Source organism: Vicugna pacos, chromosome 16, assembly GCF_048564905.1.
Source record: "Vicugna pacos chromosome 16, VicPac4, whole genome shotgun sequence".
NCBI classification, from domain to species: domain Eukaryota; kingdom Metazoa; phylum Chordata; class Mammalia; order Artiodactyla; family Camelidae; genus Vicugna; species Vicugna pacos.
In genome coordinates, this window is record NC_133002.1 from 34,536,311 (window position 1) to 34,548,674 (window position 12,364).

Below are 12,364 nucleotides of genomic sequence, written 5' to 3' on the forward strand. Positions count from 1 at the left end.
ACTGGAGCCCAGTCTGCCTCACATCATAGTGCTCTTCTCACTGCCTTTTGGTGGAATCAATCCTTCCTTCCCATGTTTATTCATTGAACAAACATCTATTGAGGACCTACTATGTACAAGGCACAAGTCTAAGTGGGAGCCACAGACAATTCAGGACCACACAGCAAGCTCTCTGATGCAGGAAGCACTGGGTCCTGGGAGAACCTGAAAGAGGGGATCACTGCCTTAACCTGGGGAGGTCGGGAGAGGTTTCCTGGAGGAGTGGAGTCTAGAAGACTGGTTAAGAGTTAACCTGAGCAAAGGAGGGGAAGTGTTCAAGGCAAAAGGAATCAGGTGACATGCATGACCCATTCTTGGCACTTTACTAGCAAAGTATGTTCTCAAGGTAGTGGTAAGAGAGGGGCCAGCAGGAGCAGGTCACAGTGGGCCTTGAGTCATGTTAAGGAGTTTGGACTCTGTCCTGGAGCTGGTGTGCAGAAATTGAAGGATGGTGAGCAGCGATGCGAGATTGCCCTTGCTGTGGTTTGGAGCGTAGACTGGAGGGGGGAAACAGTTGCAATCCTCTAGGTGAGAAATGAGGAGGGTTCGCCGTGGAATGGGGAAGGAGGCGATGGAAACATCTAGCAGTTAGGATTGAGAACTCTCGGAAAACGATTAGAGGCGGCCAGTGAGAGAAAAGGAGGCGCCTGGGATGACCGTGGGTGATGGTCTTCCCAGACATAGAGGAAGCAGGTGAAAAAAATAGGTTAGAAGCAGAAATGATATTTAGCTTTGGACAAGGTGGGTTTAAGGTCCCTGTGGGAAGACATCCAAGAGGAGAAGAGCAGAAAACAGCTGAGTGCTTGGTCTGGGGCTCTGCAGAGAACTCCATCTGCAGTGGAGCCTGATATTTTGAATCAAAGGCAGGGATTACTAGCTTCAGTTTACAGATAAAGCTCAGTGAGGTTAAGCAACTTGTCCACAGTTACGCAGCCATTGAGCAAAGACTCAAACTGAGATCTTTGGATTTCAAGTTCTGCGGTGTCCGTGACCCCCCAAGTCTTGTGCTAATTCTCCTGCCGTGGGATGCCCCAGCTTCTGCAAGGAGAGGGATGCGGAGGAGGAGGAAGCCGGTGTCTGAGTATGTTTCTGTCATCTCTCCATATGCCTTCTGCCTGAACTTACTTTTGCCCAGAACTTGCAGGCAGGGGCATTTCTAGGTGACTTGAAGATACTGAGAAATGAAGAGAGAGAGAGATTCTCATCTCTCGGTAACCACAAGCCCTCAACCAACACACGGTAAGCACGTTGGTGGTTGTCAACATGTGAGGATCTCAATAACCACGAAGTCGGCTGGGACTAGGCTCAGAGAGGCTGGTGCTGCTACCACAGCCGCCTCAGGGACTAGGAACTGAGGCACTGGGGACCCCTCCTGTTCAGTTCCCTACTCTCCCTCCCTGACCAGCTGCTTCTGTCTTTGCAGTAGGTTCTGCCCCAGTGTGAGGTGAGGTTGGAGAGGCTGAAGGTTTTCACCATCCTAAAAAAAAGGGAGCTGAGTTGAGGCCACCAGGGCCTGGGAGGGAGGGGCTGTTCCATTAAAGTACCCTCAAGAAAAGTCTTGTCTTAGCTTCAATAATCATATCTTCAGAGAAGTGTGCCTTGGCTTCCTTCTAAATCAGGCCTTCCCACCTTCTGTCTCTCAGGGGTTCTTTTTTGTTGTTGTTTTGTTTTTTGATTTTTGGTAAGTGTATTTGTCTCCCTAAATAGATAGCAAGCTCCAGAAGACCCAGACAGGGTCTGTTTTATCTACTTAGCATGTTTCCTAATTCCTGGCTCCCATTCATCAAGTGGATGAGTAAATGAATGAGTGCCCCCCACTAAGATCCAGGCTGTGGGCCTCACAGGAGCTCTTGTCTGTTTACCAAATGTGCTCCAGCTAGCTAGGATGTCACTTTCAATTCTGCAATTTCTGGTGGTAGTGGGGGCAGGATGCACTGAGAGGTTTCTTCCCCAACTCCCCGCCCAGGAAACAGATGGTAAAAATGTTTAAAACATGGCTGTTTCCCTCACACCTTTCTGCACCCCTACCCTACCCCACCCAGGCACATCCCCGGCCCTTTTTTGCCTGGGGCTGAAATGGAATCAGTGCAGATGGGCTCTGATAGTCAATTCTCCTTCCTTCGAACTCTGGGCACCATCCTGGGTGGGATGAAGATTCTGTGTTTAGTGAACTCTTCCCTCTTCTCTCCACAAACTTCCCAGCCTTCCTCAGTCCTCTTCACCTCCTGCTCATACTCCTTTTTTTTTTTTTAAACACTCCAAACACCATTTCTCGGGCTGTAATTTAACATATGGCCCTTCAATCCAGTAGTACCCACAGGGTGCCAGGCTCTGGGCCAGGCAGGGAGCAGAGGGAGCACACAGGTCAACATGACATGACCCGGCCCTCTAGGACTCACAGTTGATTGGCCAAAGCAGACATGCCACTTACAATCTCAGCATAGAGAGAAGCCCCATTTGGCTGGAGATCCATGCCAGAGTTTGGGAAGCAGGTGACTTCTATGGCAGACACATTTTCAAGGACTCAGGAACCCACCTTTCTGAGAAGTTGAAAGATATTTGGGTGGAGAACACGCAGAAGCAAAAGCATAGTTGGAAAGAGCTGAGCACGTGTGGGCAGGGACCAGTGAATGCAGAGCCTGTGGGACAACCTGCAAAGGCAGGTGAGGGCTGTTCATGGAAGCTCTTCAATGTCAGGTGAGGAGACTGATCTGAATCCAGTGGGCAATAGGGAACCATTGAAGTTTTATGAGCTGTAGAGTAACAGACTCTGAGCTGTGCTTTAGGAAAGTTAATAGGGCTGTGAGAAGGTTGCCCTGGGTAAAAAGGTGGCAGAAGCAGGGAGAGGAGATACAAGGTCGTTCCCTTGGTGGAGGGGAGCACCGATGGGCTGTAGGAGGGCAGTGACACTGGGATGGAAGGAGCCGAGTCTCCTGCGTGGTGGCTGGTCTCTCTTAACCGCCCCCTCAGCCTGAGGTTGGTTGCCTTCCCTACTTCTCTTTTTGTCTTCTGGTTTTTCCCAGTTTAAGCAAAGAAGGAAGTTCACAAAAAACAAGCGGCTTCCCCTTCCTTTCTCTCCTTCAGCCTGGCTGTCTCTTGGCCCAGGTTCTCCTCTGCTAGGTCTTAGCATCCTGGACTCCTTTGTAAGGTCTCTAGCTGAGAGAGCTCTCTTTTTGCTCCATCTTTGTCTTCAGATGTCCCCTCCCTGGGAATCAGAAAGCTGTGCCCAGGCAGTTGATTTGTCAGTGAATCACAGAAGCAGAGCTCGTTTGCTCCTAGAAGTTGCCTATCACCAAAGGGCCTGGAAAAGGAGGGGACACCCTGCCCTTCCTCAGGGAAGCTCACTCTGAGTAGGCCTACAAGACCCACAGTGGTGAAACAGCTAGAGATCTGTTGAGGGTTGGATTGTCTTCCCAGCTCAGAGAGGATCAGTGGGCCCTGCCTGCTTCCCACAGCTAGTACAGAAAGTGGGTGGCCTAGGGTTTTGCTTGTCTAGTGCCCCAGAAATGGCACTTGGAGAAGGGAGAGCTGGCATCCAGTTGTGGGCCCCTGTGCTAGGTCTCCTTGATTTGCAATGGAGACTAATCCATCCAGAGAACGATGGAGTTTTCTCGGGGCACAGGGAAGGATGTAAAATCTGGACCCCATTTTTCTTGCACCTCCAGTGCTCTGGACAAGTAGCTTGTTGTCACGGTGATGCCCACAGCGCTCGAGGGGCCAGCGTCCTAGGGGATTCCCACGCCCCTCTGGGGACTTGTGGGGCTTCCGTTACCTCCTAGGCAAAGCTCGCCCGGCCCTCCCCGGGGGGGCGGGGCTCCAAGCACCCCGGCTTAACCCGGCCCCCGAAGGCGGTGGAGTCCCGACCCTGTCTGACTCCTGACGCGTTATGGGACAACTGATCGCCAAATTGATGGGCATATTCGGGAAACAGGGTAAGGGGCGCACAGGGCATCAAAGCCACCATTTTGATCCGGCTCCCACCTGAGGGTCCCCGATCTGGAGACTCCTGGGCGGATGCGCTGGGAGACCTTGGGCTCGGAGAGTCCTGCATGGTGGTTCCCCGCCTGCTCCGCAGTTTTCCCTGCCCCCTCTCCGCCTACTCCTCGCGGATCGCAGGCTTCGGTGCGCCCTGGGGCGCGGGGCTGGGACAGCCTTCTTCCTTTGGCTAAAAGCCGCCTCCTGTTTCCTGCTATTGTGACTTCACGCTCGGCTCTCCCCAGACCCCTTCTCTTGGCAAGTTCTGAGCCCCTCGACCTTTCGCACAATCGCTTTTCTGGAAATGTGGAGCGAGGAAAGTGGGGCTCAGCTCTCATTTCCACTGTCCGAGAATGGCGCAGGTGTCCAGGGCCCGACGGGAAAGAAACCTGTCCTGTTGGCTTTTCTGCGGGGGAAGGGGGCCAGGGAGCAGAAGTAGTACGGTGGGTAGAGGTCCCCCAGCCTGCTGGGAACACTTGTCTCCTTCCTGGGAGGCCTGGTGGGGCACACAGTCCCTTGGGCATGGGATTTAGTCCTGACTCTGTCCTTCTCCCGGATACCTCCAGAGCGCAAGGTTATCATCGTGGGACTAGACAATGCAGGAAAGACCACTATTCTCTACCAGTTGTAAGTGACTCTCGGATGGGGAGAGGGGGCTGGGCCTTTCCAACCAGACTGACAGGCACTTGGACCAATCACCGGAGTCCTTCCTTGGGTTCCTGGTTTCCCCTGTAGCAGGAATGACTGGGGGAGTGCTGGTGTGACCTTCCTGGTATAGTGGTCCCTCAATTCAGTGGCTTATCGGTCTGGCATTCGAATCCTGCTCGGTATGAGCAATCCCACTGCTCCCCGCCATCTACCTCCACCCCCCACCCCCGGCCCTGCCAAATCCGGTTGCGGGCTTGTCGCTGTCGGAACGTGCCCGGTGGTCTCCCTGCTCCTCGCTCCCCCTAGCGGCAGGTCTCTCCTTTCTAACTCTTGCACCCAATCCTTGGGTCTTAATTTTCTCTCCCTTCTCCAGACCCAAAAGGAAGAACTGTCTTTGGATCTGGCTGGGCTCTGTAGCTCCTAGGCTAGCAGAGTCTAGCACATGTGCTGGGTAATTATCCATCGGAGCATTTCCTGATATTCATTCCCTGGAATGGCATCTCACCCATTTTGGAGCCTCCAGAGTATTTACTCGGGAAAATTTTCCCCTGAAAAGTAATATATGTAAATTTTTTTAATTAGAAGGAAAGAGAAATTCAAACAATACAGGCATATATAGTGAAAAGTAAGTTTCCCTCTCATCCTTAACTCCCAGTTTTAGTTCCCAGATTTTCCAGAGGCATTCCCCACATATAAAAACGTGTGCTTTTGTAAGTCACTTTCAAAAAAGCCCCTCTCTGATGGCCCTCATTGTGTCTGTTTAATTTTTCTGATCCCTTGCTACTCAAAATGTGGTCCACAGAGCAGCAGCGATGGCATTATCTGGAAGTTTGTTAGAAATACAAAATGGGGCCCACTGGATCAGAATCTGCATTTTAGCAAGATGCCCAGGTGATTCAACTGCATATTAAAGTTTGGGGTGACTGCTCTAATAAATCTCTCCTCTCTGGGGTCCAAGCCAGGTAAGGTTTGGTCTCACTCCTGTCTGCAGTCCCTCATGCCCAGCAAAGGCTGGGTCAAGCGGGGCTGAGTTGTTCTGAGTTAGATTCAGCCTGACTTTAAGGTGGGGCCAGAGCTGAGTGTGGACTGGGCTGAGCGCTCATACCCTCTTCTTCCTTCCCAGCCTGACGAATGAGGTGGTCCATACATGTCCCACCATTGGTAGCAACGTGGAAGAGATTGTTCTGCAAAAGACCCACTTCCTCATGTGGGACATAGGGGGACAGGAGGCTCTGCGTTCCACCTGGAACACGTACTACTCCAACACTGAGGTAAGGAGGGTGCTTGGGCTGGAGGAGCTGTGTGATAATTAGTCACTTGACTTCTCTGAGCCTTGGTTCTCCTATTGTGAGATGGAGACCATAATAATGACCTCTCTGAGTTGTTATGAAAATTAAATAATAAAACAATAGCTGGTGCATACGCATTGAATACAGCTCAATGCCTGTTAACATTTTTGAATACTTCCTGACAGCCTTCTGTTTGATGCATTGGCTAGGGTAGGCCCTTTGTCTTTCTCTCTCTGGCAGCAACAGAATCTGGTGGTTTCATTCCTGGAGGGAGAGCTGATTTCATACTCCAACACTGCCACTCCTAGGCTGTGTGGCCGAGGGCAAGATATGTCACTCCTCTGACCCTTAGTCTCTTAGTTTGTAAATGGGGATAATAAGCATTCCAGTTCCACAGGGTTGTGGTGAGGCCTGGATGGAGTCATGGTTGCCCAGTACTTGGCATAGCCTCTGGCACACAATCTGAGCTTGTGCTGTGCACACCCTGTGTCTGGATAGAAAAGGGAATTAAAATGGGATGAGGGCAGTGAAGTCTTGAGACTGGACAGTTTGTTTTCTGTGGGGCTCATATCAGAGTGATGCAGAGGCCAGGGAGGGAGCACAATGGGCAGGAGACACATTCTTTGAAGAGAAATCCACCACTCACAATTCCCCTTTGCTGGCCAGTTCATCATCCTTGTGATTGACAGCACAGACCGGGATCGGCTGCTGACCACTCGGGAAGAGCTGTATAAGATGCTGGCCCATGAGGTAAGCCTTGCAATTGGGAGAGGACTCAGTCATTCGCTGTGTGACCTCAGTCTTCTCACTTAGCCTCTCTGAGCATCATTCCTGATGCCCCAGTCTTGGGGAGCCTCTATCCCAGCAGGCTGAGTAAGGCTAGATTATTCCAGTGGAAGGGCAATAATGCCCTCAGCACAACTGATTACAGAAGCCAGAGTTGCTGATTTCAGTCCTGACCCCACCTCTCATTCATTGTGGGACCCCAGACAAGTTACTTTGCCTCTCTAATTCACAATTTTCCCAAGTATAAATTGGGGATAATCATCAAATTTCTACCTCCTGGGACAGTTGTAAAGATTCTATGTGCTGGCTGGGAGGCATTCTATGACCTGTCAGTGTCATTTGATGTGGTTGCTACTGTTGGGCAGGGCCTCCATCCCTGCCGCACCTGGGCATGGGCCTCTCTTGCTGGGAAATCGGGAGAACCAGGAAGGACTCAAGGGGCAGGGGGAAGGGAGGCTAGGTCCCAGCAGGCTGACCGGGGCTGGTCTCCTCTGTCCACAGGCTCTTCGAGATGCTTCCGTCCTGATCTTTGCCAACAAGCAGGACATGAAGGACTCTATGACCACCGTGGAGATCTCCCAATTCCTCACTCTTAGTGCCATCAAAGACCACCCATGGCATATACAGGGCTGCTGTGCCCTCACCGGGGAAGGGTTAGTGACTGTCTCACCTGCATCTCCAGGGCCTGGCCCAACCAATGCAGCTGACCATCAGAACCTTCTCCCGTCTCTCTCCTGTCAGAATCTGGCTCAGTGTTGACTGCTGGGTCAAGAGAACAGGGCACCCACCCCCGGTTAAGATGCTGTGGGGAAGCGGTGAGCAAGACAGGGTCCCTGCCCTCAAGGGACTTGTTCTAGTTGAGAGAGAGGTGACACACCCCACCTCAACACAAACATTTTAGGTTCTGATAAGTGCTGTGAAGAAAGTGAAACTGGACCACAGGGACTGGTTTGATTTAGCTCTGGTGGTGGGGGACAGCCAGGACGAGGAGGTGACTTTTGAGCTGAGACCCGAACGAAGAGACAGCCAAGAGAAGACCAGGGGCACAAGCCTTCCAAGCAGAAATTACTGACTCTTTCTGACCTCAAGTTTCCTTATCTGTAAAGAGGAGGGTGATTAGTCGGGAGGGTATAGCTCAGCATGCTGGAGGTCCTGGGTTCAATCCCCAGTACCTCCATTATAAATAAATAAATCTAATTGCCTCTCCCTAAAATAAATAAATTAAATTAATTGTACTGAAATAAAATTAGTGTAATTTTAAAAAAGAGGAGAGTGATTAGACCTGTTCCCTCCCAGAATTTCTGCAGAGAATGAATGGTACCATTTATTTCACTTTCATTGAGCATATCTTCCCTATCAGTCCTCCAAGGTCCTCCATATCTGTGGGTTCCACATCCTCAGTTTCAGCAAAAATTCCAGAAAGTTCCAAAAAGCCAAATTTGAATTTGCCACGTGCCAGCAATGATTTATATAGCATTTACATCGTATTAGGTATTATAAGTAATCTAGATTTAAAGTATATGGGAGGATGTCCCTCAGTTATATGCAAATACACGCCATTTTATATAAGGGACTTGAGCAACTGAGAATTTGGGTACCCACGGGGATCCTGGAACCAATCCCCCATGGAGACAGAGAAATGACTATATTTTGTGCCAGGCACTGTTCTAGGCACTTGAGAAACAGCAGTGAACAAAACAGACAAAAGTCTCTGCCCTCATGGAGCTTGCTTTCCAGTGGGGTGGGTGAAACAGACAATAAGCAATAAAAAATAAGAAAAATATATAGTAAGTTAAAAAGTGGTAAGTGTAAAGGGGGAAAATCAGTCAGAAAGGGAAGTTGGATGTATGTAGGGGGAATATTGCAATTTTAGATGGCATCCAGGGAGGGGCTGCTGAGAAGGTAGCTGCTGATTAAACACCTGCAGGTGTGAAGGAGCTAGGTCACGGGCACACAGAAAGGGCCTTGAATCAGGCCTGGAGAATTCCCTTTCCTCTTCCCTCTCAAATGGAATCGCAGCACGCTGAGGGCCTGGGTGCCCAGTTGAAGAAGAGAGGACTTTAGGCAGGTTGGCCCAAGGAACCATACATTTCTGGCAGTGTCCTGGATCGGGAGGGACCCCCCCCCCACAAACCCACAGTCAGTTCAATTCAATCAGTGTTTCCAAAGTAACCCCCATGTGCCATACAGGCATGACCAAGACCCCGCTCTTGCTCAGGAGTTGCTCACAGTCTAATGGGAGCACTTGCTTGTGGAGCATCTTCCCAGGCCTTTGAAGCCAGCCTGGCACTGACCCAGGGATGGAGTTGGTAGGAAGGGGCACTGGAGCCTTGTCTAGAGACATTGCTAAGGTAGGGCTCCTGGCCTCTTCCTCAAAGAAGCCCTCCCTGACTCCCAGACATCCAGAAATCTCTGAACATCCCCTTCCTAACCTTTATCACAGCATGTAATTAGAGAATTATTTGTTGATCATTTGTTTAATATCTATTTGCTAGACTGTAAGCCCTGGAGGGCATGTCTGTTTTTTCACCAGCACAGTACCTGATGCATAGTAGGTTCACAGTCGGTTTATATTTGTTAACTGAACCTAAATTTGGATGTAAATTTGGTGGCTCCCTCATCAGCTCTGGGCAGGGGCTGGAGGCTGGGAAGGCCATTATCCTCATGGGATATGCTGATCCTTTCCTGTTCCTCTCTCCCTGCAGGCTGCCTGCTGGGCTCCAGTGGATGCAATCTCGGGCCACTGCCAACTGATTTCCCAGACGGAGGCCAACCAGAAACTCTGAGGGTTTTGCATGGACTATATGGGTGGAAAACCTATGACTATTTATTATTTTTCTGTGGTTCTCTGGTGGGACCAGTGGCAGCTACGGACAGTGAGATTGCCACTGTCCACCCCCCACCCCCACTGAGGAGCTAGACTGAACACCCTGAATTGCTGCAGACAGGACAGCAGGGAAAGCTGCCCTTCACTCCACAGAAGCAGGTATCCTTCCTGGAGATCCCAGGGAAACTGTTGTATGTGTTGGGGGATTAGGAAGTGGAGCTCCCTCCCCTCAGTCCTCAATCTCTCTGTAGGAAAAGTGGAGGACAGAGGAAGAGATCCCTGGAATTGTTGTTTATTTCCTAGAACCCTTCCCCTAACCCCCTTACCCCTACCCCAGCTTTCTGGCCCTTCAGCCATCTTTGTCCCATACACTTTGGGCAAAGGAGATTCCAAAAAGTTGAAGAAATAGACTCAGAGAAAGGAAGGGAGGGCCAAAAGCTGGAAGGGGAGGGGGAGGAGGACAAGACACCCTAGATGGGGACCCTCACACTGCAGGGAGTGCTACTTCTTCCTCACCCTCCCATTCCCTCTGAGATGCTGGCTCTGACCACAGCTTTTGAGTTTTAAGCCACCCCTTCACTCCCAGTGTCCTTCCCAGTGTGAATCCCATTCCTCCCAAATGTCCCAGATTCCTGTAGCATTTGCTCATCTTGTCTTTTTGTAGTGATTTTTTTCACGTTGCATTAGGATTTTTATGAAAGTGTAATAAATGCCATTGAAAACTGCTCACCTCATTTCTGCCTGCCCCTTCTGCCTGTGCCTCAAACTGGCTTTCGGTTTTCGTGCAAAGCTCTCAGGCAGGGGGAATCCACCTTGAAAAATGGAGGGGGGCTGCCTCAAGGGTCTGTGTGGCTAGGGGACTGGCTCTTTGGCCCTTACTTGCCAGGACTTGGAGCTCTGGACTCTGCCTGGGCCTACAGGAAGGAGTGGTTTGATGCTAACTCACGGAGTAAAGGAGTAGGCGCCCCTAAGAGAGAGAAAAACCCAGGAGTCCCATCTAGGTAAAGCTGGAAACAGGATGGAAACCCAGGCTGCCCATCTGTGTACAGGGAGTAGTGCTTTTACCCCAGAAGACCTGGAATAATCCTGAGGTCACTGAACCTCCCAAGTCAGGTAGTGGACATCTCTGTGAGAGTCTGGACACACATATAAGAAGCCCATGATTTCTTAAACTTGTGATTTCCATAAGGCATGATTTGGAGGAAGAACTCTGGAATTCTAAACACCCCTACTCGGATTCTACGTTCTTTCCATTAGATTACCTTCCTACAGAAATTATAGATGAAAGGTGTTAGTCCCTTATTCCATGGAAACTTACTCTAACCGAACAGTCAGCACGTGGCGGGGGTATAGCTCAGTGGTAGAGCATTTGACTGCAGATCAAGAGGTCCCCGGTTCAAATCCGGGTGCCCCCTTTCTACCGTAGACTTTTCGCGTTTTCTTAGTCAAGCAGTCCACCTACGGAAGGTCTCAGGAGAAAATGATCCTTGGGCACTGCGTGACCTCTTTTGTGAGCGGGTGAGAGAGGAGGTCCGGGCCCTGTCAGACCACGCCCCCAGCCTCTTGATGGATTGTACAGTCGGCCTATTCTCGTAACGGTAGGGCGGAGGCGAGAGCGCCCCCAGGTGGGCCTGCCTGGAGACTCCGACTGCTGTCTGGAGGAAAGGAGTTTCTAAGGGCTGGGGAAACAAGGCATGGAGGAGTCCGCGTGAGCGTGTAGGAGGGAGACATAGGCGCCTAGAGAAGCGCTGCGGGGACTTTTGCAGGACGGAAGGGGACCTGGGCCCTGAAGTGAGAAATCTCGAGGGACTTCCCCTCCCACATTCTCCAACTGCATTTTTATTAATCATTAGAATTCCTTAGTTACAGAGCTTCAGGAAACAAACCCTGCGTCCAGATGAATAATCACTTGAGATTTATATCCTTTCTATTTCTTGTAAACATTGAACATTACTTCTGTTCCTAAGCACATCAGGGCGCCTGCGCCGGATAGCACTAAGAAGTCACCGGCGCGAGCTTGCCGGCAGAGGGGGTATAGCTCAGTGGTAGAGCATTTGACTGCAGATCAAGAGGTCCCCGGTTCAAATCCGGGTGCCCCCTCATTTTCCCTTTTAGGGCATGAAATTTCGCGTCTCGAGCAATCTTTCTTTAAAAGCTTTTTCTTTTTGCTTCCATAATTTTATGTTGACATTTCCTTCGCCACCTTTATTTTGGGCAAATGAGGAGCGGTGAGCGAGTACAAAATACGGGAATTCTAGACCAATGCCTCTCAAAATGTGGTACTGGAAACAGCACCACCACCTGCGAACGTGTTAGAAATGCGGATTCTCGGCCCCATTTAAGAACTGCTGAATTAGCACAGGGAACTATGCTCAATATCTTACAATAATCTTTAATGGAAGAAAATATGAAAACGAATATATGTCTGTATATGCAAGACGGACATTGTGCTGTACACCAGCAATTGACACATTGTAATTAAATTCAATTAAAAAAAAACTACTGAATTAGAAACTTGGGGGTGGCCGCCAGAAATTCCCGTTGTAATAAGCCCTCCAGATGATTCTGATACACATTCATGTTCTAGAGGCTTACATATTTAAAAATTTACATGTCATTTGCTTCTAATTATTTCCAAGTTGTTTTTTCAGCCTGAGTCCTTATAAGAGATCTTTTAAAGCAGATTGTGGGGCACAGGTGAATGTACAAAGAAATCGGTGCCGGAGCTAGAATTCCGTCCTGGGACCTCTCGGAAGGTAGGGGCGAAGAGAGGTGAACCCGCCTGGCTCTAGCGGGAGGT

General features: G+C 50.1%; 1 protein-coding gene and 2 non-coding genes across 7 annotated transcripts; all 3 read left to right on the plus strand.

The window, feature by feature from the left end:
• Window positions 1–408: 408 nt before the first annotated feature.
• On the plus strand, window positions 409–10,286 carry ARL5C (ARF like GTPase 5C). Of its 5 annotated transcripts, none has more exons than XM_072938814.1 (7): window positions 409–490; window positions 1,175–1,278; window positions 4,581–4,641; window positions 5,786–5,933; window positions 6,618–6,701; window positions 7,239–7,390; window positions 9,443–10,286. In XM_072938814.1, the coding sequence occupies exons 2-7, from the start codon at window positions 1,221–1,223 to the stop codon at window positions 9,489–9,491; spliced, it is 552 nt and encodes a 183-aa protein (XP_072794915.1). In that variant the 5' UTR covers window positions 409–490; window positions 1,175–1,220; the 3' UTR covers window positions 9,492–10,286. The 5 variants fall into 5 exon arrangements, 4 of the variants coding, with proteins under 4 accessions (XP_072794915.1, XP_072794916.1, XP_006214295.1 ...); XM_072938815.1 differs by lacking the exon at window positions 409–490 and adding an exon at window positions 493–567; XR_012059606.1 differs by lacking the exons at window positions 409–490; window positions 1,175–1,278 and adding an exon at window positions 3,881–3,971 and having other exon boundaries at window positions 7,239–7,552.
• A 621-nt stretch (window positions 10,287–10,907) lies between these two features.
• TRNAC-GCA (transfer RNA cysteine (anticodon GCA)) lies at window positions 10,908–10,979 on the plus strand. Its single transcript has one exon. It is a non-coding gene; the product is annotated as a tRNA-Cys (tRNA).
• A 613-nt stretch (window positions 10,980–11,592) lies between these two features.
• Window positions 11,593–11,664, plus strand: TRNAC-GCA (transfer RNA cysteine (anticodon GCA)). Its single transcript has one exon. It is a non-coding gene; the product is annotated as a tRNA-Cys (tRNA).
• The last annotated feature ends 700 nt before the right edge of the window (window positions 11,665–12,364 follow it).

Bases quoted from the DNA above. Each gene is read 5' to 3' on its own strand.
- ARL5C (XM_072938814.1), top strand. From the start codon at position 1,221: ATGAAGAGAGAGAGAGATTCTCATCTCTCGGTAACCACAAGCCCTCAA. The intron at 6,702-7,238 runs GTAAGCCTTGCA...CTCTGTCCACAG, and splicing joins ATAAGATGCTGGCCCATGAG to GCTCTTCGAGATGCTTCCGT. The intron at 7,391-9,442 runs GTTAGTGACTGT...CTCTCCCTGCAG, and splicing joins TGTGCCCTCACCGGGGAAGG to GCTGCCTGCTGGGCTCCAGT.